Source organism: Talpa occidentalis, unplaced genomic scaffold, assembly GCF_014898055.3.
Source record: "Talpa occidentalis isolate TD23 unplaced genomic scaffold, MPIMG_talOcc4v2.1 talOcc4.10, whole genome shotgun sequence".
NCBI classification, from domain to species: domain Eukaryota; kingdom Metazoa; phylum Chordata; class Mammalia; order Eulipotyphla; family Talpidae; genus Talpa; species Talpa occidentalis.
Window position 1 is genome coordinate 29,550,638 of NW_023600993.1, and position 25,909 is coordinate 29,576,546.

A 25,909-nucleotide genomic window follows, 5' to 3' on the forward strand; every position below is an offset into this window, starting at 1 on the left:
CGCTCGCGCCCCGAACTTCCGCCCTCGCAGGACCGGGGCCACCCGTCCCGCGCGGGCCGGGGCCGGGGGCCGCGGGGCCGCCTCCCGCGGCGGCACAAAGCGCGCGGCCAGCCCGGGTCCCTCTCACGGCTCGGGGCACGCGCGGGGCGGGGGCGTCCGGTTCGGGACGGGGGAGCGTCCAGGTGCCGCCCTCTCCCCCCGCCCCCGCCCCCGAAGCCTGCGGGGGGGCCCCGGCCTCCCCGCTCGGGACCCCGGCGCCCTCTGAGGGCGCCCCCGGCCCAGCGCGGGCGGGCGGCCGGCCGCGGGCCTGTGCCCGGAGGAGCGTCAGGGGAGCGCGAGCGCGCCCCGCCCCGGCCCGCGGCGGTCGGACAAGAACGGGCGACTCGCCGGCGCGGGGACTACTTGCCGCTGCCCGCCCGCGCCCCGCCCCCTGTCCTCGCGCGGCGGAACGCTCCGCGCTGCGCCGGCGGCGGCAGGATACAGCGGTTTCTACGCGACTTATAAGAGCTCCTTGTGCGGCGCCATTTTAAGCCTCTCGGTCTGTGGCAGCCGCGTTATCCCGGCCCCGGGAGCGGAGAGTGAGGGGAGGCGGAGACGGAGGAAGGTCCGGAGAGCAGCTCCAGTCCCCGCCGAGCCGCCACCGCAGGGCGAGGACGGTCGGACTCCCGCGGCGGGAGGAGCCTGTTCCCCTGAGGTGCTGGGCGCTGCTTTCCTTACCCTTCCGGGGCTGCTCCCGCTCGGGCTTCGGAGCCAAACTTCGTCGCGGACGCGCGGTCCCGGCGGCGTGTGGGAACCGGGCCCGGCACATCCTGGAGGCCCGGGTCAGGGAGCGGGGGGCGCCGGCTGAGGACGCCGGGGAGGCGGCGGGGGTGGGCCGCGCCCGGGGGGCGGAGGGCGGCGGCCGGGCCCGGGTTCCGGCCGCGGTGCCCCTTGGGGCCCCGGGGATCCAGCCTGCGGGCGGCGGGCCCCGCTTGCGGGGAGGGGGCGTCCGGGAGCTCGAAGAGCCGGCCGGGTGGGGGGTGGGAGGGCTGTGGTTTCCGTCCGGGGCTCGGGCCGCGGCCGAGTTTGGGGAGGAACCCTGCGCCTCGGGATGCGCCGGGCCCGGGGTGGGGGGCGGGGTGGGGACGGGGGGCTCCGCCTTCCCAGCGGGGAGTTGGGGTACAAGTGCGGAGCCTGGGACGCCACCCGAGGTCCCATCTGCTGTAGTGATAGGGCCGGTGGACTTCTCTCTCCATATTCCCCGTCTCGTTCTTGAAGACGAATTAGGAGAATTGTTGGTCATTTTTTTTTTTAACGTCTGCCTATGTGAATGGGGCGCTGGTGCTTGTTTAAATCCAGACAACTTTAAATCTTAGAGGAATCAAACTGTTCGTGCAGGCGGTGCGATGCGTCAGTAGGTGTTGCACGCAGAAATCCAGGTCTTGCACTTGTATTTTCTTGCAGCGTGCAGGTGAGTGAAGCCAGTGTGCAGTGTGCGGGGAGTCCCCCGGGCTGCAGGCGGTGGGTGTGAGACCCTGGGAGCGACCAGAGGGGGCGAGGGCGACCGGGCTGGCTGTTGCTTATCGAGCGAACCGCGGAGTTCAGCCTCTGATTGCTTCGAGGATTTTGTTCGTAGGTATATTTTTTCCAAATAGTTTTATGGAAGCGCAACTTGGTTTTTGAAAGCCCGTTTTCTTTTCGGCGGAGGGGACTCTTGCCTTCCCCGCGAAACTGGCCAGATGAAATGTAAGCATTGCAACTTCTTTCACTGTTTTGTCTGGGGAGTGGACTTTGAACAGAGACTTTCGAAGTTCAGTTCTCGCAGCCCGCTTCTGAATCCGCTAATCTTGAAAGCGTCGGCAGTTGGGTGCAGTTGTCTCCTTGGTTCTCTGTTCCCTTTGGAGAGAGCATTGTCTCGTACTTTGTATCTTCCAGACATCTGTGGTCTTCGCTCTCCTCCCCTCCCCCCGAGGTTGTGAGTGGTTGAATGAAGAGAAACTGGCCTGCTGGTATGCAGAGGTCGGCAAAAGGAAATCAAGGAGCGGTGTCAGTGAAATGGGAGCTTTGTGTAGTGGGTAGTGGTGGCTTAGACTAGACATGTACTTGAAGAGCCGGCTCGCCTTTGATAAAAGTCTAGGCTAATGTTTTTCAAGATCGCTAAGTTATAAAGAATTTTGTCTGGAATTTTGGGAGACGTTTCATTGTCCCTCCGTGAACGTGTATTACGTTCAGTATCTTCACGTTAACTTGTCTTTATTCTAACAAATATTAGACATAGCTTGAAATGTTATTTACAAAATCCTACTATTTAGTATCTGCTGAAATTCTTGCCAGAGTAGACGCTTTTGGGAGGGCGCCTAAAGGAAGGCTCTGCTACATTAATTTTACAGTTAAACGAAACGTCTGTGGATTTAAAAAGTAGGTTTATTTGAGAATACCGGTTCAAAAATTTGGTTAATTTGCACCTAATATTCATTACTTTGGCCTAGTCTTTGTTATGGAGGCCATGGACAAGGACAAGGCCCTAAGTGATTGCAACATTAACTTGAAAAACTTGCAGAAGACTATTCTATAGGATTAAAGGAATGCTGAGGCTATTCAAGTCTGAAGTCCTTGAGGGGAAAAGAAACTGCTCTAGAAAGTTTAGTGTAGCTAGTATCTTAGAGTCCTTGTGGAGACGTAGGCCTTTCGAATTTTCCCAGAGGCAAGAACAGTAATTTAAATTAGATTTCAGGAAAAGCTAAGTTTCTGAAATAAGGAAGTCAGTTAAAAAAAAAAAAAACAAAAAAAAACATTTAAAAATGTTTACTTGTCAGGCATTCAGGAATTTTCTGTTTCGATATCTGATTCCTTCCTTTTCCAGGGTTATGTAGAAAAATGTCTATTTCATTATTAAAACCAACTGAATTGAATTTCATACTGTTACTAGTGATAATTGGAATAAAAATTGTCCATCTAAGTGAAGTTCTGTCTGACTTACTTTCATAGACTACCCTCACTCTCCCTTTAGTAAAAGAAAACATGAAGCAGGCAAGTCTCCTTATGGGTATTTTGAGATGTGGTGCTTAGCAGAACATTCTGTAGATAATCTTTTTTTGTTGAGAGGAATGGGAAGGGGAGTAGTAGTATTGTTGAAATTAGAGACATGGAGAATTAAAAAAAAAATGGAATATCACTTTATAGTTATAAGTAGCAGTGAAGTTAAAACTTCAGAAATGTACTATATAAAGAATATTCAAACAAATGAAATGTTTGTCACTGAAATAAACAGTTAATCTGTCCAGTTGCAACGTGATTTTGTTTTTCATGGTTTGCTTAATTGTTGATAATTGTAGATAGTGAGGTGGTAAATTTTAAGTTTGAACTTTGAGCTTCATCAGAAACACGCTTGGTAGCTAACAGAAAGGATGAATGCTTTAGAGCAGGGTACATTTCTCATGAAAAGTGTTGGGAACTCCTTTGTAGTGCTCCATGTTGACTTGTGACATTGTTTTTGAAACATTCTTTGTATTAGGTGTTTTCTTGCAGTTTTCTTTTCATTGGGAAACATATCTTTTGTTGAAACAACTCAACTAGAAACATTTTTATACTAAAAAAGTAAATAGTAAGCATAGACTAGAAACTACTTTGGTTAGTAGAGAACATGTAACTATTGCTGTTTGTATCCTCAGTGAGAGGACATTGATTGCTGAATCACTTCTCAATTTTTAAACTATTGTTTATGTAATATTGCCCTAATTGTGAGTGCTTTAACTGGACTTAATAGACTAAATATATTTCTCAGTTTTCATGAAAGGAAAATACATGATTTGTGTTCCTTGAAAATGAGTAGGAGTTATCTCTAATAGTTTTTCATCACTTAAACTCAGGAGAAAGTTCTTTATTTCTTCTGTTTACTTAAGAATGCTGCTTTTGTGTTTCATACAAGACTGAGCTTGACTCTGAAACCTAGATCCATCTGTTGAGGCTTGAATCAGGCTATCCTTGAAGTATGCATATGATCTGTTTTCTCCCTAAGGAAGAATGAAGTTCTTAAAAGAAAGTCAGTCACATTTGAGCCCCTTTTTTAGAATTTAACTACCTTTTTGAATTTGTTAATCGTGTGTATCTCTTAAGAGATACTCCTCACTGCTCTCCTCCATTCCCCCCAAAGCACCGCTACTCCCCAGTTTCTTTCCAACCTGATGCAGCAGAGTAAGAGTGGTGTTGAACAGCTTGCTTTCATTGCCTGCTTTGGTCATGTTGAGTGCCCTCCAGTGGATATAATGTAATGCTTGTGATTTTTTTTTTAAATTTTATATGTTTTTTACATCATTTTTCAGTTTTGCACAATGTATGCATTTTCATCTTGATTATAATCCCCATATACTTCCCACCTGATTTTTTTTTAAACTTACAGCAAATTAGTGTGGAATATATTTATGAGTAGTTATGTTGAGAAAAGTATCAATGAAGAAATGAAATAGTTTATAAGTTTATTCATATTAATACTGCTAATTAAATGGTATGAGAGAAATGAAAAAGTCAACAGTCATTTGGAGATTATGTCTAATATTAATGAATAGTAAAAATTTAAATTTTTCAGAAAATGTTAATGAAGTGGATGGTTAATTTCTCTAAAATCAATTATATAGTAAAACATGGGTGTTTATCAGAAAGAAAGCTAGTTGAGTCAGCTTATCTGAATCTTAGACTATAATGCAGGTTTCCCCGCTACCAAAAGTTCTTATTTGGTATGATTTGGTAGCTTATTTTTGGAATCTGCGAATGCTATTACCATTAATTTATGTGGAAAGAATTTTTAACATTTCCCAAGATTTTACTGAGATGAGAGTAGATTTGAAAGTTTAAAAATAATGTATGTACAGCTTACTGAAAAAAAATCTCGTAGGGACTTAATGTAGCTCTTGAAATTGACTACTTGTCATCATTAATATCGCATGCAACAATTTGACATTCAAGTTAAGTGATTAAGGTAAAAATTTCCTCAAGATCTGTAAGATGGGACTTTGTATTATAGTGGATGGAAATGGCTACTCAGTGTCTCCAGAGCTTGGCAGATATTCAGTAACTGGGACACTGTGGTCCACAACAAATTGGAGAGCACATGTCCCATCTACACATCCAGTCTTCAGCAATTTCCAGGTATTATGTGGGAATATAGTTAATGTTGGAGATCCAAATTAATAGGCACTTTTTGGCTTGCACGTGTTGGTGAAAGAAATTCCTCTAAAGCAATATTCAGCACAAATTAATATGCCTATTGGCAGTATACTACCAGTTTGTAATGTCTGCAGTGATCCCATTTGCAGTAGGTTTTTGTAATGATGGGTCTACTAAATGACCAAGTTCTGTGGATTCATGTAATTCAGGAGATAAGGTTGTTAAACTGTTAGATTCCTGTTTAGGCACTTGGAAAATGTCTGTAGCAATTAATCATAGATTAGGAACTTAAAAATAGGGCCACATTATTAACCTTTTGGTGAAATCTGGGAAACCTACACTTTTAAATTTAGGAATTAAGGTAGTTTGGGTCAAGGAGAAGTACTATCTTGCTCATTGCTTGATCATCTTAGTTTTTTAAGTGTATTTTTAAAATGTAAATCTGTAAAGGCACTTAAAATACTGGACAAATTCTGGCTGTGTGTGCACCATCCTGTCAGCTAAAAATTTTATTGATATCTTCAAATCAAGTCCTTGTTTTCAACATGAGCCTTTATTTCTGATAAGCCATTATCAGACTAGATCCAGAATTTAAAAGCAAAGTTTAGATAATGAAAAGTTGAGTATAACTTTTAATGTCATACTGCTTTTTGGTCAGAATAAACTTATTTAGTCACTTAGATTTTTTGCTGCTAAGATGAAGTTTTTCATTTCCTGAGTTTGAGAAGTTTTCTGTATAGTATTTAATAATACATGCTTAATAAGCTGCATGCTTATTGTGCAAACAATATCTGGACTGAAAATGTCTAGAGGTCAGTGTTGGTTTTAGTATTTATTGGGTTGTCGGGAAAGTTATGACAGTTCTTTTTCTGATTTTCAAGCAAAAAAAATGTGTCATGACTTTTCCCACAACCCAATATTTTAAATTGTACATTTTTTTATTGAGGTAACACTGGTTTATAGTACTGTATATGATTTAGGGCTTCTAGGTTGGTTCACACCTTCTCAGAGGAATGTTACCACATCAAACTCACCACAGAAGCACCCATAATCATCCTCCACCATAGTCCTTAAGCTTCCCTTCCCCCCACCCCCATCGTACCACCACCCTCTCTTAGGTTTAACATTGATTTTAAAAAGCATCACCTGAAAATAGTGTTGTAGCCTGTGGTTGTTTTTATATAATGTTATAAAATGCTAGCAAAAAGAGATCACTGGTTTCTCATACGACATTCTAGAGGTGCTCACCTCTTTGTCTACTCAATAGAACCATTTGCACTGTTCCAGAAAGTTCTTGCCTCTGGTCTCTTTTGAACTTGAAAATACATTATTTTCCCTTTTACAGTTTCAAGAGTGTGAAAGCTGTATGTTGCTGGTATGAAACTATCATAGCACTTACTTGCTTCCCTGTGTATTTCTATCACTAATTTAATTTCTTCCCTAATCCCATTTTACTTGCGATTTTGTAATTCACATGTTGCTGAACTGATTGATTCCCGTTAACTGATTTGTAGCAGGTGTGTGTGTAACAAAATTAGTTTAAAAGGAGATGGAAGTGATGATTTTTTTTTAACCTGTTTAAGGTTTTTTGGAATTTATTCTCTTGGTATATGTAAGCCATATCTGATCAATTTTATTTTCAATGCTGGTAGCTGATCTGTGTTGGAAGTTAAAAATGTGCTCTTATTAACAGGGTTTTGTGATACTAAAATGATTATTACTATACACACACTTGAATGTACATTATCCATGTATAAACATGAGAAGTTAGATTTACTGCAGAATTTCTTAGGATGTAATTTGAAGATGATCTTAAAAGATTGTAGTAAATCGCTACACTGAGGACTGGTGGTTGTAAACTGATCCCATGTTTTTTTTTTTAAAGTATAATTAAGTGGTTTGGGGGTAAGGGTGTAGGGAGTCAGTCTGTCTTTGAAGTTTTCCATGTACTAGATGAATGCCACATGTATAAGGGAGGAACAGGAATTTTCTTGGAAATATTTTTCAATCCAACTGGAGGTTTCCAAGTGGAGTGCCATTCCTCTGTGCAAAAAATGCTGAGGTAGAAATTTAAATTCTTTTCTGAGCTACTGAGAAGGTGTAGTAATGCCAGATATTACTTACACTTGGTAGTTCCTTTAGATACAAATTTAGACACTAAATGTTACATAGAAAATAGTATGTTTACAGAACACATTTGTACATAGTCATGTTTTTCTGGGATTTCACTTAATTTTAAAGTTAAAATTTTAAGCCCAGTTATTAATTTTTATTATGTCTGTTGAAAGAGTTAAATGAGAATTGAAACAAAGCTTATATTCTAAATTTTAGTTATATTTGTGTAGTAAAACTACTATTTTGTATCTGAAGGTTGTCCTGCCTTATTACCTGCCTTAATTCTGCTGTCATTTTCCTGGGTCCTGAATCAGAGTACCAGCCATTCTGTTCCCTATAGTGTGAGAAAGAGGAGTTTGGAAAATTTGAGATGAAAAGTCTGAATATCAGCTCAGGTCATCATTCATGAAGCACAGCAATGATAGATAAAATGGTATTGCTAATAAGTGAAAGGTGGAAATTAGTAAAATTGAAACTTCCTGCAAGAATTACTGATTACGCAGAAGAAAGCCTGACTATATGCTAAAGGACCTCAGCTTTCTCCTTAATACCATTATATCTCAGGTCATATTACATTTCTCTAGAAAGTTCCAAGACAGAACTATTTAACCTTTTCTTTGCTTTTCAAATTAGTCCCCTCTTCCTCATCAGAAGCTATGCAGGAACTCCTTTACCTTATCAGTTTGCATCAGGTGTTCTTATAAGGGAGGAAGTGTTATATTCTGGTCAGAGGCCAGTCTTGACATGTGCTTTTTTGAAAGACTTTGTTCTTTCGGTTATATCTCCATCTTTTTTATTACCTTCATTAGTCCAGATTCTAATCACATTGCTTTTTTGGTCTCCATGTCCCACCTTTTATAATCTGAAATCCATTCATTGTGCTTTCTGGAACTTAACAGTTGTCAAAAAATCCTTTTTATTCTCAGTTTATTCTGGGACTGCCTCTTTTCTTGCTCCAGCTATGACAGGCTTGCAGCTCTCTCAAGTGATAAATGTTTTCTCTTCTTGCACACCTTTTATTTCTGAACCAAGAGATAGTATCGTCTTTGTTCCTCATTGTAACTTCTTATTCTTACCCTTTTCTAGGATTTAAAATTTTGAATCTCGTGCCATCAGGTTATACCATCCACTACCCCTCTATATTTCAGTCACCTACTAACTTTCCTGGGTCATTCTCCATCCTCTCTTGAACACTTTATCAGCACCTTTATTTCTGTCACATTTCTTGGTTCTTGGTGATATCAGTGCATGTAGAGCCGTGATGCTCAAAATGTTGTCTGGTCTATGAACTACTTGTTACCAGTATTAATTGCAATGACGAGTTCATGCCAGAATGTAAATCACTATTTAGTTCAACCAGTTTTGTAGCAGGATTTTTTTTTTTTTTTTTTTTTTTTTTTTTTGATAAAGGAAGCTGTGTGTGTGTTTGTCATCTGGCGTAAACTCCTTATGGTGGCATGATCTGGCAATTTGAACAGTATTGATGTAGGGGAATGCCCTCAATATTCTCACCCTCAGTTCCTTGATTTCTCCAGTGATTTTTTTTTTTCTTTTCACTCTTCATTCAGCCACACATTCCCATTGTCGTCATAGAAAACCTTTCCTCTTAATAGTCACATTACATCAAGCATCTCACGCATTCCTTTAGTAAAATACTTCAATTCTAATAATGCTTCAGTCCCCACTGGAGCTTCCATCGGTCCATCTAAACTTACTGGTATCCTCGTCTTCATTTGTATCTAGTTGAAATTTCAGATTTGAATCTTAATCAGGACAAAGACCCCAAGAGGGTCAGCAGCCTTGTCCTTTCTGGCTTCACGTCCATTGGTCCCATATCTATTAATTTAACCTCCCTTATGACTGTTTCTTTTTCCTTCTCAAACCTCTCAACACCAGCTCCTCCAGTCTCACACTATCTAATGTCCTTGCATTCTATTTCACTAAGCATATTGAATAATTGGAAGAATTCCTGCAGGCTCCCATATCAATGGCTGTGACCTTTACCTTCTCTTTAAACTTGGATAAACTGTGTGGACAACCAGCTCATGTATACACTAGATTCTATTCTCTCTTGCTCTCAACAGTATTACTCATTTTTCCATCATCTTTTGCATTATTGGTTTTTCCTTGTTTCTGTTTAGCCCTCACTACTGTCTACATAATAGATTCTTTTTCTTTTTTTCCTTAGCCTCTTAGAAAGTAAACTCCAGGAAGACACAGTTTTTATATTTTCTTCACTGCTTTTTTTCCTGTGTTTAGATTCATACAGTAGTTGATCAGTAAGTATGTTGAGTGAATGACTTTAGTCACTTCATTTTGGGTCATTCCTAATAGCATACAAATACATCCCAGACCATAGAGAGGTGGTTTCCTACCACTTATGGCTAGTGTCATGTATCACTTTCACATTGAGGTCTTCCCTGTTTGCGTACTTTGCTTTTATTATATTGATATTATCCTCCTCCTCTTGTTCTGTGGCAGTTAATTGTACAGTGAAATAACCATGGTTTACTTGCTTGTTCTTTTCCCCTCTTGGGGTCTTGTCCTGACTTTGTACCCTTGGTAGCAAGAACACGTTTAGAAGCTATACTCATTAAAGGAATGGGTGGATATTCTACGGTTGGACCACCTTTGTTTCACTTGCTAATGGTCCATTTTTTCTCTGCTTTCTTTCATGACTTGAAAGAGATATCCAGTGGTCATGGTCGCCTCTTTTCATCTTCCATTATAGTTTATATTCTGCTTTCATTATTTGAGTGAATATGGTCTTTGTTAGTTCACTGTTGGACCCCCACATCGACCCATCAAATGGATACTTTTTTGCTGCTGTCTTGCTGGATCATTCAGCATTTCTTAACGTTTTTAAAGTTCCTTCTAGAAGAGCACTACCTAGTTGGACTTTTCTCTGATAATGGAAATACTCTACATCTGATCTTATCCAGTGTGGTAAGCACCAGCTACATGTGACTATTGAGTACCTGAAGTGTGGTGATGTGACTAAAGAATGGAAAACTAAGTTTAAATGTAATAGCCATGTGTGACTAGTGGCTACCAAATCAGTCAGTGCTGTTCTAGAACCACGCCTCTTTTCATACATTGCACTAAATTCATTGAGCATCACAGTCTAATTGCTCAAGCCAGACATCTAGGAGTCATGTTTAATTCCTCTCTTCTACTTACATTTCTCTCATCTACTACAACTAGTCCATTCACAGAATCTATTGGTTCTACCTCCTGAGTGTTTCTCCAATCTAGTTACTTTTTGTGCCTAGTAACTAGCCTAGCCTAGCCTAAGCCATTAACATCACCTCAACTTCTGCTAGAATGGCTTTACTGGTTTCCCTTTCTTTCTGGCCCCCCCCCTTTTTTTTTTCCCCCCAGCTTAGCCAAGGCCAGCTTTTAAAAACTCAGAAAGGGTTACTTAACAAGTCACCTGTTTATAGTCTTTCATGGACTTCCTGTTGCATTTAGAATAAAAAAATACATTCCTTACCAAAAGCTAGAGATCCCTACATGAACTTTTTTTTTTTTTAACTACTCTGCACTTATCTTTACCCACTGTAATTGAACCACTCTGGTTTCAGGGTTTAGTTTTTAAAAGATGATTAAGTATTTCATGACTTTGGGCTTTTTTTGAGTACATGTTCTCTCTTGTTTCTGAAAGTTCCTGCTCTGTTCCTTACATAGTGGCTCTTGCATCCTCCTTCATGCCTCAGCTTGAAGATTACCTCCACTTGTCCATGTGCTGTTCCGCTACCTTCTGCTTGTTAACAGTTGTTACTCTATACAGTTGTTCTTATTTGTCTATCTCCTTGTTAAGAATGTAAGGGTCATGTCTGTTTTAATCACCATTATATACCCAGAATCTGTTATAATTCCTAGCATATAGCAGTTGCCTACAACTTTGTTATATTATTGAATGAAATCCACACATATATTGCATTTATACAAGTGATATTTTTGTGTCCTGGAACTAGGATTAAATGAAGACATTGTAGAAAGTTTTTTAGTGGAACAGAAAATCTCTGAATTTACATCACAATTTTGTAAAATGAGAAAACAATGTAATATACCAATGAGGCATTCTAATGTAGTTCCAGGTTATGACTCATTTATTGGTACATATTTTGGGCTCACAATTAAAGAACTCTAGAGCTGTTTCTTGAAATGTTGACAAGATAACAAAAGCAGTCATTTTTTTGAAATTTAAGCTTCCTGGTTCATTCTACTTGCTGTGATACTCTGCTACTCTTTTTGAATATAAGAAAGCCTAATTATGAGATCTACTAGTATCGAAGACTGTCAATGGCAAAATATCCTTCTTTTTGGTAGAGTAACAAGCTAGATGAATACAAGGGGGCAGAATTCTGTTAAAGATTAAGAACTTCTGTTGTCTAAATGAGTAGCTGCTTCTCAAGTTGATGCTTGAGAAGAGTCAGGGTTCTTGTTTTGTTTTTCAACCTGGGTTACTGAGCGATGTTATAATAGAATTGGATTATATTGTTTGTCTACAACTGTAGCCCTTTGTTGTGGGTAGTACCATCAGTGGCATGTATGATACTTAAATAGAAAATACCTACTCCTCCTGGTAGAAAATCATGGGGAAAGAGCTTAGTCATTTCTTAAAAATTCTAGGATGGAAACATTGGAAGGATCTGATTGTCACATTAAAAGATCCTTCAAGCATGCTTGGAGATCTTTATATTTAAAAAAGGATTTTAAAAGGTGTGTGTGGAATTTGGGGCCAAATTCCAGTTTAACACATGTGGTCTTAATGGCCTGAAATGTTTTTCCCAAGTAAATGATCTTGACTTGGCTTTCATATGTCCAGTTTTGTTTTTCATACAGCCTATGTTGGAAGATCTTAAAGAACAAGTATGGGACATTAGTAACTTATGAGCCCACTTCAAAACTCTTCTTGATACTGATCTTACATTTAGGTTTAATGTGCTTATTAGTCAAAATGTAAACTCACTTGCCTTTGGTTTTTCAGTGAAGTTATGTAATAAATGGAGCAGTTGGTCAGCTGTCCACCACCTGGTTTTGTATGACTTGAGAACGGAATAGTTTTTATACATTTTTTGATGATTGGTGAAAATCAAAAGAAGGGAACGTAACTCATGGCACATGCAATTCAGAATTGGCAATTTCTGTGAATTAAAGTTTTATTGAAACAGAGCCACGCTCATTAGAGTGCATATCTTCCATGACTGCTTTTGTACTGCAGTAGCAGAGTTGAGAAATCGCAGCAGAGAACTTAGGGCCTGCAAAGCCTAAAATATTTACTGTTTGGTCCTTAGTAGGGAACAATCGGCCAATCCCTGCTCTCAATCCCTGTCTTAAATGAAGACATTTAAGAAGTTTTTTAGGTTGTTTATAATTGTTGACTGTCCAAGACACTATTAAATCTCATGTGTTCTATTGCCTTCTTATTGAACTTTTTTCTTATTGGCACATTCAGTCCATCAAATATTAAAGAGCTGAATAATATATGCTAAGCATGTTGGAAACAGTGAGGCACTAAGGGTGAAGTCCTGCTGTCAAAGTTCACTCATTTTTTTCCTTTTTAAGACCAGAATGTTGCTATCATGGGGAAGGGAAATTCTTGTAATAAGTAAAGAGGAAGGTTATGGGGTATAAAATAACATGTTAAATTACTTTTGGAAGTCATTGAGTCCCTGCCATTAATTCTGCTGATAGGTTAGAACTGGAGATTAAAGTCTAGGGTTAAAATTAAGATTAAATAAAATCTTTCATTTCCTTGGCATAATACTTAAGTTTGAAAATTTTGCATTTTTTTTAAAGATTTATTTATTTATACAAGATTGATTGATTGATTGATTGATTTATACAAGTACTGGGTACAGTCAGAAGCGCGGGAGGGTGAGAGAATTCACCAGAGCCAGAGTGGGGAGCAGAGCAGGCAGAAGGACCGAAATACACTGCTGAGGGGAGCAGCGGGCGGCAGGAGAGGTCTGCGCGCCATGCGGGACCTTCCCCCAGTGTCTGGGGAGCAGCGGGGATCGAACGGGCGCTGCAGAGGCAGCAGGCATCTTCGCAACCCAGCGCTCAACCGCTGCGCCACCGGGGAGGCCCGAAAATTTTGCATTTTCTTCTCAGCAGTACTGTCAAGACATAGTCAAAGTATGGAGTATTTCTAATCCTAGAGGTTTTTTGTTTTTGTTTTGTTTTGGCTTTTGTTTTTTTGGTTTTTTTTTGCTGTGGTCACTTCAAAGAATATACTTCCTTAATGTTACATATGATACCTTTATCTTTCTGTTATCCCTTCTCTTGCATTTATCCATAAAATTAACTGCTATTTTTTAATTGAAACCTTGGGGTGGGAGTGGGAGAAATGATTTGATTAAAGGATACATGACTGAGTTAAACAGATCTGGATTTAAATTTTAACTGAGCAGTTTATTAACTGTAGTCTTACATTAACTACTGCTGGTTAGTTTTTTTCATCTGATAATTTGGGGACTGCTGTCTACTTTATGGGGTTCCTGGGAAGATTAGGCGATAATTTAGGCTAAGAATTGAAGTTGCTAGATATTTAATTATGCTACCTTGTTAAGTACGTCAAGGGCAAAATTAGATGGGATAAATCACAAAGCAACAGCCTAAAATGCTGTAAAGGATATTATTTGAGAACACTGTAAGTGATTTAATTAGAAATCTGGCATTTCGTTGTGATGCAGTTGATTCTTAGAATTTTGTTCCCTTAATAGACTAAGAACTGAATGAAAATCTCTATTACTCAAAATAGGAAATTATTGTAAAATTAGATAGCATTCGCCTAGATATCAAAAGAACAGTAAGTTTGATTTCCTTGCTTTCAAAAAGCATTGGTTATTTTTCCAAAGAGTATGTCACTTTTTGTTAAAAGCAATGTTTAGCCTTGAGTTTATAGACCACTTAGCTTTTATGCTTAGAAACTTTTTTTTTTTCACGATGTGTGTATTGTTATTTGGCTAACATATTTGGATAATGTAGGATTGAATGATACACAATATTTTCTTAAACATGTATTCTGTACAGTTGGTTCTGCAAATATATGCAAAAATTATGCTTAAAACTTAATATGCACGTGATTTGCATTTTAAGATGCATGTGGAATCTTTTTTTCCATGTCCCCTTTTCATTTTTAGTTGCTTCATAGTAATCCACTACCCTTTCTCACCTGGGTGATTAACAGTAGCCTTCTAATTGGTCCCCTGGTCTCCCGGTCTCCCTGTTTTGTTTTGCATTTACCCATCATAGCCTTTTCCATGTAGATGCTAGAGTGAACTTTAAAAATGCTAAAAATCATAAATCATGTTACTCTAGAGGCTTCCCATTGCACATTTGGATTATGTGTAATATCTTTATTGATCTGGTCCTCACCTTTGTTCATGGTTCCCTGATGTCTAGTTAACACTGGTGACCTTTTAGTACCTTTACCAAATAGCCCATTTCATCCTTTTTACTTGTTCTCTGCGTGGAGTGTTCTGCCCCATATTTACCTGGCTAGTTGCTCCTCTATTCAGATGTTCCTCTATCCATACTGGTCCCTCATCTTCTACTCTTACCTAGCATAACCAGTCTCCCCAACTAGTCACTCTATTTTTACCTTGTTTGTTTTCTTCAAAGCAATTGCTGTTAACTTCCTAACTGTTTAGAATGCAGGCTTTCTTAGATACATAAATATGACTGACTCTTTTATTCACCCTTAACTGCAATGCTAGTAACATTTTGTTCAACAGATAAGTATATATTCCATTTAATGGATACTTTTTTCTTTTTAATTTAGTCAGCAGTTAATGGACATTTGGGTAATTTCCAGCTTTCTCTGAATGCTTCACTAGACTGACCTCTTAGCATGTTTCTGTGACTATTGTGCAGAATTTATTTCTGTTACAAAAGTGGAATTTTTAAGTCAAAGGACATTTATACTTATATTTAATGGATAAAGATAGCCTCTAGAAAAACTTCTGCCAATTTAGCTGTATTTTTATCAGCAGTGGGTGTTATTAATCTGTTTGCAATCTTTACCAGTCTGATAAGCAGAAAAATATGTAGATTTAAAGTCTTGTTTTCTAACTTTTCCTTGAAATGATAGTTCCTGCCCTTTCCTTGCTGTATTTTTTCTTTCTTTTTTTTTTTTTTTAAGTTTTATTTATTTTTATACAAGAACCGTGGTACAGGCCAGATGCATGGGAGGGTGAGAGGATTCACTGGAGACAGAGCGGGGAACAGAACAGGCAGACTGAAGAATACACTGCTGAGGGGAGCAGCAGGCGAGACAGGAGAGGTCTGCCGCACCATGTGGGATTCTCGCGGACAGACCGGGATTGAACACGCCCTGCAGAGGCTGCGAACAGCTCGCAGTGTGGTGCTCAACGGCCTGCGCCACCCGGGAGGCCCTCCCTTGCTGTATTTTCTTACTCATTTGACTTCAGGTTTTGTGTACTTGTAGATAAGTCTTTAATTGTACTTCACATTTTTTGTCCAGTTTGTCATTTAAAAAAATTTTTGTTTTTGCTTGGAATTTGAAAACATTTTTTACAGAAACCATCCTGCATTACCCTTTTTAGTTTCAGGGTTTCAAGGTATGCTTATATGGGGTTTTCCTTTGCTAATATTAATCAAGTAATCCAGCTTTTTCTTACTAATTGGAATATCATCTTTTCATCTGTTAAATAACTGCCTCGTTATATCAGGGTGCTTTCTGATTGCTATAGTGTATTATTCATATTTCAACACTACAATTCTTCATTTGATGTGGTTGATTTATGATTTATTTTAGTATTTGATAGAATTGATCCCGTCTCATAGTTGAGTCTTTTATTATCTTCAGGTTTCTATTGCAAGTGAACTTAAAAATCCCTTTTACTTCTAAGGAAATCTGAAAACATTAAATTTATTATGTTAGAGAAAATGATTATGCAACACAAAACTTTTCAAGTCTAGATAAGACATCTCCAGTTAATCTTATATGTATCTTTTTTATTGTTACAACTATGAAAAATAGTTTTGTGATTATATTTTTCTAGCTATTCTATTTGTATATAAGAAAGTAGTTCACATAAAATTTAGTGGTCACTTTTATTAAAAACTTAGTTAAGCTATGGATCTGTTTTCTGTACTACCTCATCAGGCAATTAAATCCATTTATAAATGGGCATAATGTGCCTCTAGAATGTAAGCAGTGTTTTCAGTTTAAAGGTATTTAGCCAATCATTTGTGAATTCAGAAACAATATTTTCATTGTGAGGAGTAATATTAACAAACCCTCCCACAAAACAATAGTCTTTAGCTTTTTAAAAATAATCTTTTAGTCTGTTTAATTTTTGTGACTGCTGGCTTTTTAAGGAGATGGGGAATATTTTAATCTGGTATTTGAGACATGAGTGTTTAAAGTTTTGCTGATTTAACAAAAGTTTGCATAAAATACTCTGGTCTCTCTTTTTTCCCTTGTAATTTCATTTAAAATGTTTTAAAAGATTGAAGTACAAAGATATTCTTAGAGTTTAAATTACTGTGCCTGAAATGTTGGTTACATAGTTGTTCTCTTATTTTTAGTTATTTTAGCTATACAGGCTGTGGGGAATAATGTTGTAAACATCCTTGTACTTAACACTGAAATTAAATGTATAATTCTGCTGTGTTTGTTAGATTTTTTAAAAACTTAAGACTTGAAGCCATGTCTAACACAAACCTTTCCCCTTCTATTCCCTTTGCCCCCCTGAGTATTAAGCAGTTTATACTGTGTGTTTTCTATACTTTGTATACTTTTAATATATAAACAATGGCATAAAATCATATTTGGAAATTATAAAAATACAATGCTGTCTGTGAAAATTCATCAGTTTAGGCTTCCTCAGTATTTTGAAGCTATGTATAATAGATCTTAAAAATTCTTACCCATTGTAGTTGAAGCAGTCTTCAGGAGGGAGAAATTCAGAGAATTATTTATATGAAGGATACGTGGCTTTGTTTGAATAGCAAACTAAATGGGGTAGGGCAAATTAATTATGGGGAAGTATTAACTAATATTGCAGACATGTGATACTGTACAAATGATAATATAAGGATCTCTACAACATTAGGACTTGATTTTAATATTAAAAGAATACATAAAAGCATACTATATGCCATCATAAATGATATATATAATATATACACATATACTAATATACATACGATATTTGGCATCAGAGATGCCAAAATGTCATTAGCTGCATATCATCATAGGCAATATTATTTTATTCCAACCATATATTACTTTATGGATGGCACAGAGAAGATAATAAAATGAAAGAATAGTAAGCTTTTTATTCTCCAGTCTTTATGAAGGTACTAAAAAGAAGTATTCTGTTTTCCTCCCCACTCTGCACCTATTTTAAGTTCTGTTTCTCTGGAACCAGTTTGTCCCTGGGATAATGAAAGGTTCTCTTGAAGTTACTGTAAGCCTTGGATTGGGAGCTCTGGGATTGGATCCTTAGTATCGACAGGGAGGGAAACCAAGTCTTGGGGCTCTGCCCAAAGGAAGAATAAGGAAGAGTTTCCTTTTGGGAAAATTCTTCCCTTGTTTTCTCTGGATAGTATGTTTGTATTTTCAGTTTTTTTAGTGAGTATAATTCTCAGATTTTTGGCAGATTGGGATTTGTCCGTAGAGCTGTGTGGTGGCGAGTTAGCATGTACTGCTGCTTATGTCTGTCTCCGTTTTCACATCACTTTTTATTTCTCTACCTGTTGACTCATACTTGCCCCCCCCTTCTCATAGCGCTGCAGTAAAGAGAAAGAATCATTTTTGTGTGTGTTGCATAAATTTTAAAATGCTATTAAAAATACAATGTTGAGAAGTCCCCATCAGTCAACTAGATAGTGTAAGTTGGGAACATAAATTTCAGTTTTTCATAAAATTATTATAAATCTTGTTACCAGGTCTCGTCTCATAAACAGATTTTTTTTTTTTAAAGTAGTATGGCTAAAATGTTTTTTTCTTTGCATCAGCAGCAAGGAGACACACTGTAAGGTTTTTTTTTTTCCCCCCTTGAAGCCAGCTATATTAAAGCACTTCTTCAATAGCTGCATAGCTTATAGGCATGACCATGGGGTTTCTGAGTCCCCATGGCATTGACTCGAGAAGCCCAGAGTAGACCATATCTTAAATTCCATTTTCCAGAGAATTAGGAAAGGGGTTTAAAAGCCAGTCATAATGAGATAGGCATAAAATAAAAGCTAAACCACAGCATCAGTGGGGAACAGGGGGAAAAAAACTGGGTTCCTTCCAGTTAAGTATTTCTCAGAGTGTGGTCTGCAGATCATTTGCTGCACGGCAAATTATTCAGTAAAACACAGGCTTCTATGCCTTGTCCTAGTCCTGTTGAATCAAAATACACAGTCTTGCTTTCAATTAATTTAAATATAAGAGTCTTGTTAGAAATCAGTTTTATTATTTTCTTCTCTTTTGCCTCATACATAAAATTGGCAGTTATTTCTAATGTGGACACTGAGTCTACAATTCTTGTCAACTTTAGGTGTCACAGTATATTTATGGTTGTAAAATATACAACCATAGTGTTGGAGGAATAGTTTTAGGAACAGTCAACATATCCTTGCTTTTATATAGAGAAAGTGAGACTTTAGAGTGCTGTTTTCAACTTCATTGAACAGTATTTAAACTCCTCTGTACTATTAATAGAAAACACAGCTCACTTAATCTTAGCGTCCACATCTTTATGTTAATTTGTAGTACAAGATGAACTTGTGTAGGAGCAGCCTCTGTAACAGAAGAAATCTTGTTTTCAGGAATATCTAAGACTGTGAGCCCTTAAAAAGTTTCATTTGCAAAGGTTCCTGTGTGAGCCAGAGTTTTCCTGAATATTACTCAATAAATTAAAAATGTAGACATAAAAATATTTTAAAAATTTTCATATGAATGACTAACTTTAAATTTATATTCATCAATGTATATCCCAGTCACTAATACTTAGGTTTATAATAAATCATTGATAGACTTGAACTGGAAAACATTTTAATTTGTTATGCAAAATTTTACTTGAAAAGTATTTTTTGCTTCTAAGTTAAGTGTTCTGAATCAGTCACCAGAATCTACTTTCGGGGTATTGTATTAAAACACATTTTACTTGCTTGATGAAAATTTGGTGTTTTTACAGTGACATTGGCTCTTTTCTTTCCAAAGAGGGTCTATAAGTTTTTCAGTGAGGAAAGTTTTAAATAGAGAGGGTTGATTTGACTTAGTTTTTGTCTCCCCTTTGCTTTTCATTATTAGAGCTTTTATGCTTGCTTTGACCTCTTCACTAATTAAGCTTTATTTCATAACTGTAATTTACGTTTCTACTAAACAGAGGTGCTTGTTAAAGCTTTCACTAGAGGTTCAGCAGTGATGGAGCCATGTGGGGTGTCTGAAGGAGACCTTGAGATGTGTTCATTATATCACGTGGTAAAAGAGGCATTGGCGGCTTTTTGTGGATAGAGTACATGGCATTTAGTAGGCCATCCTAATGAATTATGAGTGTTAAAAGTCAAGCTGAGTTTAAATTCTAACGACTTTCGATTAATTCTTTTAGGGTATCTGAAGTTCACCATACAACGGTTTTGAAAATACTGTGTGGACAATGGCTACCCAAGGTTTGTGTCTCAAGTCATCACTTACTAAATTGGGGCTCTGCTTTGTTGCCATTAACCCAATCTGGCTCAGATCCCCCTGCTTTCCTCTTTCCCTGCTTACTTGTTAGGCTACCTTTTGCTCCATTTTCTGCGCTCTCCTGATGGTGAAATGGCAAACAAGCCACCAGCAGGAATTGAGCCTGGATATAGTACCATTCTTCACTGATTCAATGAGTAATTGTTAGGTGATACCCTAAGAGTGTAGATATTTCATCACTAAGCTAATCATCCTGACTGTCATTCTCTCATTCTGGCTGTCTTTCAGATTTGACTTTACTTTAAAAATAATCTCAATGGGTCATATCAGGTGTTTCGGTTTTCTTTTTTTTTTTCAATATTTCCATGGTAGTGATGGCTTTGCTTGTTGGTTTTTATAGCTGATTTGATGGAGTTGGACATGGCAATGGAGCCAGACAGAAAAGCGGCTGTTAGTCACTGGCAGCAACAGTCTTACCTGGATTCTGGAATTCATTCTGGTGCCACTACCACAGCGCCTTCTCTGAGTGGTAAAGGCAATCCTGAGGAAGAGGATGTGGATACCACCCAGGTTCTGTACGAGTGGGACCAGGGATTTCCTCAGCCCTTCACTCAAGAACAAGTAGCTGGTAAGAGAATTATTGCCTTACAGAAAGAATGTAGTTGAGAATGAGTTATTCATGAAAGTTAGTATATAATAGCATATGGTGAGTGATAGCAATGTCACCTTCATCAGTAAGGATAGCAGATATTCAGGTTAATGCTGAACTATGGATAGTGAGTGTTGAATCTGCCTCTTCCAGATATTGATGGACAATACGCAATGACTCGAGCTCAGAGGGTACGAGCTGCTATGTTCCCTGAGACATTAGACGAGGGCATGCAGATCCCATCAACACAGTTTGATGCTGCTCATCCCACTAATGTCCAGCGTTTGGCTGAACCATCACAGATGCTGAAACATGCGGTTGTAAATTTGATCAATTATCAAGATGATGCAGAACTTGCCACAAGGGCAATCCCTGAGCTGACAAAACTGCTGAACGATGAGGACCAGGTAAGTGATGGGACACGTTAGCTTTTTAAACTATTTTGCAGGAAACTCTGAAGGAAGTAGTGCCAAAATGTCTATCCAATAACAGTATTGGAAAACTGATGTCTCTTAATTGTCTACATTATAGGTGGTAGTTAATAAGGCTGCAGTTATGGTCCATCAGCTTTCTAAAAAGGAAGCTTCCAGACACGCCATCATGCGTTCTCCTCAGATGGTATCTGCTATTGTACGCACCATGCAGAATACAAATGATGTGGAAACAGCTCGCTGTACTGCTGGGACCTTGCACAACCTTTCCCATCATCGTGAGGGCTTACTGGCCATCTTTAAGTCTGGGGGCATTCCTGCCCTGGTGAAAATGCTTGGGTAAGAAAATACAGTCAAAATGCTCACAGCTAAGATAAAGTAGAGTGTAATCATAGCATTCCTGATGAGGCTTTTTTTCTTTTTCCCAGTTCACCAGTGGATTCTGTATTATTTTATGCCATTACAACTCTGCACAACCTTTTATTACACCAAGAAGGGGCTAAAATGGCAGTGCGTTTAGCCGGTGGGCTGCAAAAAATGGTTGCATTGCTCAACAAAACAAATGTTAAATTCTTGGCTATTACAACAGACTGCCTTCAGATCTTAGCTTACGGCAATCAAGAAAGCAAGGTAAAAGAATTGTTCTGAATGAGGTTGTCATGGAGTATTGGAGACATCCCCAGTATTATGTCATTCTTGCAAATTATTGTATGCCTCACACCTTGTAGATAGCCTAGAGAAAATTTGGCTTTTGTTTTTTGTTTTTTTTTTTTTTAAGATTTATTTATTTATACAAGAACTGGGGTATAGGTCAGAGGCGCGGGAGGGTGAGAGAATTCACCAGAGACAGAGCAGGGAGCAGAACAGGCAGATGAACCAAAGACACTGCTGAGGAGAGCAGCGGACGAGGCAGGAGAGATCTGCTGCACCAGGTGGGTGGCTCCCTGGCCTGCTGGGGATCAAACCCGCACTGCGGAGGCTGCGGACAGCTTCACAGTGCGGCACTCAACCCGCTGCGCCACTGGGGAGGCCCCTGGCCTTTATATTTTTATTTTAATATTTGAGCATATACAAAGAACTGTGCTAAGCAGTAGAGATACAGTTGACAAGCCTCTCTTGGAGCTTTTACTCTTGGGAGGGAGGTGTAGCACTAATATAATAAACTACATAGAGTCATGAGAGCACATGAGTGATAGAAACTGTTTTGAGGGTTCAGAGGGACCTCTTGGAGGAAGTAATAGTTGAGTTCAGCTCTCAAGGGTGAGAAGGGATGCTCACTCGGTGAAGATTAGGGAGAGGAAATTGCAGTTTTGAAAGTCCCGTTGAGGGAGGAACATGATGAATTTTGGAAACTTCAGTACTATAAAGAATAACAGACGTTCAAAGGGAGATTATTTAAAATAGGACAGATTTTGAAGGTCCTTGTATAAACTTGAACACTGGAAAGGAAGAAAGTTTCAGCAGACAGACGAAGTGATGAGATTTGCTTTTAGAAAATCTGGGTAGGGACAGGAGATTGGGGGTGTACAAGGAAGTAAAGGGCAAGGATGATTAGTTTATGGTGTCTCTTTTTAAGGTGCATATTACTAGAAACAGCAGAGAACCAAATTATTAGCAGTTTTAAGTGCTCACTCTGGTTCACATTTTTACCACATCCTAGAACTTTCATGTTGGGCATCACGATTGCATGACAACATGGTTTTGGTTTTTTGGGTTTTTTTTTTTTTTTTTTGCTATGATCATTGTGGGAAGATGATGAATGGGCAGCATTGATACATTCTTGGGAGGATTGGGATATCTGAGTTTGGGATGCTATATAGATAAAGGGTATGTTTAAAAGGACCCTAGCATAGAGTGAGTCCAGGTAATGGGGTCTAGAAATACACTTAAGATTTTCAGCCATTTTGCCATCGACTTTAAGTAATAAAATATAGTTTTTCTTAGACATTTGATCAGGGTTCCACAACTGACAGTATATACATGTCTTTTAGCTGATCATTCTGGCGAGTGGTGGACCTCAAGCTTTAGTAAATATAATGAGGACCTATACTTACGAGAAACTACTGTGGACCACAAGCAGAGTGCTGAAGGTGCTGTCTGTCTGCTCTAGTAATAAGCCAGCTATTGTAGAAGCTGGTAAGTATGTGTCTGTTCTATGCTCACGTGTAGTATAGCATCTGCTGTTCTAATTAACTTACCTGTCTTAGGGAAAAGGGATGAAAGTGGATCATCCTGTTTAGTTTGTAGCCAAGATCACCTTCATACAAAACACACGTTTCTGTTTGCCAGCTACAATTTGGTAGTATTTAAGCCACATTTAGGCATAGTGCTTATTATCCATCAAAAATGACAGCTAATACTTGGCTTGATAAAGTTTAATTTTGGGGCAAATTCAGGATTTGCTTTGCTAGTAGATTTATGAATATCTAGGTGAAATAGTGTCATAGCAAACTAATGATACTAAAGTACAGTGGTAGTAGCAAAGAAATTGCCCTGATTGTTAGTGGATACTCAAGTAGTATTAAAAACTCACATTTTGTTCTTAGTGAATGTGTGGTCTAATCTGAAAATTTTTTCTGTTCCCTCTAAATATTTTTAACAAAGCGGGGGGTGGGGTGAGGAGGGAGGGTGTGTGTGTGTGTGTGTGTGTGTGTGTGTAGTTGTATTTATATTGGTGGTGGAAGAACGGAATCTATGGCCTACGCTAGGACCTCTTAGTCTTTCATGAAGATAGAGTTACTCTTAACTATCCACCATCCTTTTTCCTTCACCTGGAAGTGTCAAAACTGGAAGAGGATGAATATAAAGCATTTAATAGAAGAAAATATTGGGAGTATTGTGTTGGTAACACCTATTTTTTCCCCAGTTATTGAAAGTAATTTTACCTGATAGTGTATGGGAGAGTGGTAGATTATGATTTTCCAGGATAGCTGCTGGCAATGGGACAATAGACTTGTGGACAGGAAAGCGTGGCTGACTTCGTCTTGAATAAGGCGATGTAAATCTTGCCAGCTATTTCAGAAATACCAGTAGTGCTTGTGAAAAACGCAGTTACTTACGTACTTAATGAGAATCCCTGGTATGTTGAAGGGACAAGGTTATTAGGCAACTGAAAATGTGTGGGCCTGGAGGCCTACAAATCCTCATTTTAAGAAGTTTCAAACCTAGGTTATTCTCAAATTCATTTATTCTGTCAAACACTGTAATAAGCACAAAGAATTATGCATTGGATAACAAAAGATATGTGGCCTCTGTATAGTTTGGCGGTGACAAAAATATCCAAAAAGATTACAAATTGGAATGAGTGTTAAACAACAAACACCAAATAATGATAAAGCATTAATGGAGATCCTTAGTCCCTGAGAAAGAACCTGTTCTATCTTTAAGAGAAATGGGATTTAATGCTTTAGAGGCAGAGAAAAGAGATTCTTGAGTTCTAGGTGCTAAAGAGAAGGTTTAACTAGAATTTAGTAACGGGGTGAGTAGTTCAAAATGAAGTTGATGAGTTAGGCAGGGCCGTATCATGCAGCACTTTCTAGGCCTCTGTAAAATGTTGTTTCATAATTTAGAACTATAGCTGTAGAATTCATAGATCAATTTGGGATGCCAGATGGGATCCAGATTCTAAAGGGTTCCTTAAAATTATGCTAAAGAATTTGGCCTTTATCTTAAAGATAATGAGAACCTATTGATTGTTGAGCTGTGCCATCAAGTGTCACAATGGGTGTTGGAATATAAATAGTAGCATGGTATATTTTGAATAACCAAGGCAAGCACAACAGACTTTTGAGATGTTACAGACTTCTAGGAATGAAATAGTGTTGGTATTTAAAATGTATGGTAAAGGATGAGACTTCTGAAGGACTCTATAAACAATCCATAGACTGAAGGAGCAACCAAAAGGGGGTTGTGATGGTGAGTAGTACATGGGTACCGTGAAGATAAATGAAACTACCACAATAGCTTAAATTTTGGAACAAGATAATTTTAAGAAGCTGACGTATTCAAAGTGATTGAAAGGTCAGTGGGTAGCTGGAAATGTATGATACTGGAATGCAGGAAGAAGACTAGATTGGAGATTTGCCCTCTTACTGTGTGTGGATAAAGGATAGTAGGGAAGAGAAATGGAATTCAGTTATCTACCTGGGAATTTTACCCTAGATATGCTGAATCAGAACTGTAAAAGTTTCACCAGGCTAGAATTAATAGTATAGAAGAGGGAGGGGGATGAAAGCTGTGAGGAAGAGTGTGTCTTTATTTAAGAAGCATTGAGCAACAGCCTTGTGCAGGTCACTCCATTAGTCATGGGAACTGCTATGAGAGAGAAACGAGATGGAGATGACCTTTGTCTTTTAGGGGAGGTAGACCTAATTATATGAATGCTAGGAAGGAAAAGCACAGGGTTTACAAGAGGGAGAGCTCACCTAATTTGAAGAAATAAAACAGACTTGAAAAGAATGGACAAGGAGACAGAAAGTACGCTCACTGCCTTCAGAAGTGATTTCAGTAGGAAGGCGATGGGGCATTGCAGTTAAGCCAGTATACTTGGAATTAAGGGAAATTTATGCTGGTAGGGGTCTAAATGGAAGCTCATTAGGGTCTTAAGTGATGGAAGGGTATCAATCTTTATATAGTTTCTGCCATAAGCATCCCTGTGTTTGTTTTTTTTTTCATAGCACTTAACACCATCTTAGATACCATATATATAATTCTAATTTTGTTAATTGTGTGTTTATTGTTGCCTCCATCTAGACCACAAGCTCCATGAGGGTGGGAATATTTTAGTAATTTTGCTCACTGGTATAGTTCCAATTTAAAATAGGACTTCGTAGGGAACAAACGTTTTTGGAATGGGTGAAAGAAAGTAAGTGGAGCTAATGACTTTTTCCCTCCCCGTAAAGGGAAGGAACCGTAGAT

At 38.7% G+C, this 25,909-nt stretch overlaps 1 protein-coding gene across 3 annotated transcripts in view; it reads left to right on the forward strand.

The window, feature by feature from the left end:
* Positions 1-506: 506 nt before the first annotated feature.
* CTNNB1 (catenin beta 1) overlaps positions 507-25,909 on the forward strand; it is a 34,099-nt gene continuing 8,696 nt past the window's right edge. For all 3 annotated transcript variants that reach the window (XM_037526801.2, XM_037526804.2, XM_037526807.2), the window contains exons 1-7: positions 507-694; positions 19,836-19,896; positions 20,313-20,540; positions 20,715-20,968; positions 21,093-21,331; positions 21,421-21,622; positions 22,984-23,128. In XM_037526801.2, the coding sequence (XP_037382698.1) occupies positions 19,884-19,896; positions 20,313-20,540; positions 20,715-20,968; positions 21,093-21,331; positions 21,421-21,622; positions 22,984-23,128 (1,081 nt within the window). In that variant the 5' untranslated portion in view covers positions 507-694; positions 19,836-19,883. The remainder of the gene's footprint in view (positions 695-19,835; positions 19,897-20,312; positions 20,541-20,714; positions 20,969-21,092; positions 21,332-21,420; positions 21,623-22,983; positions 23,129-25,909) is intronic.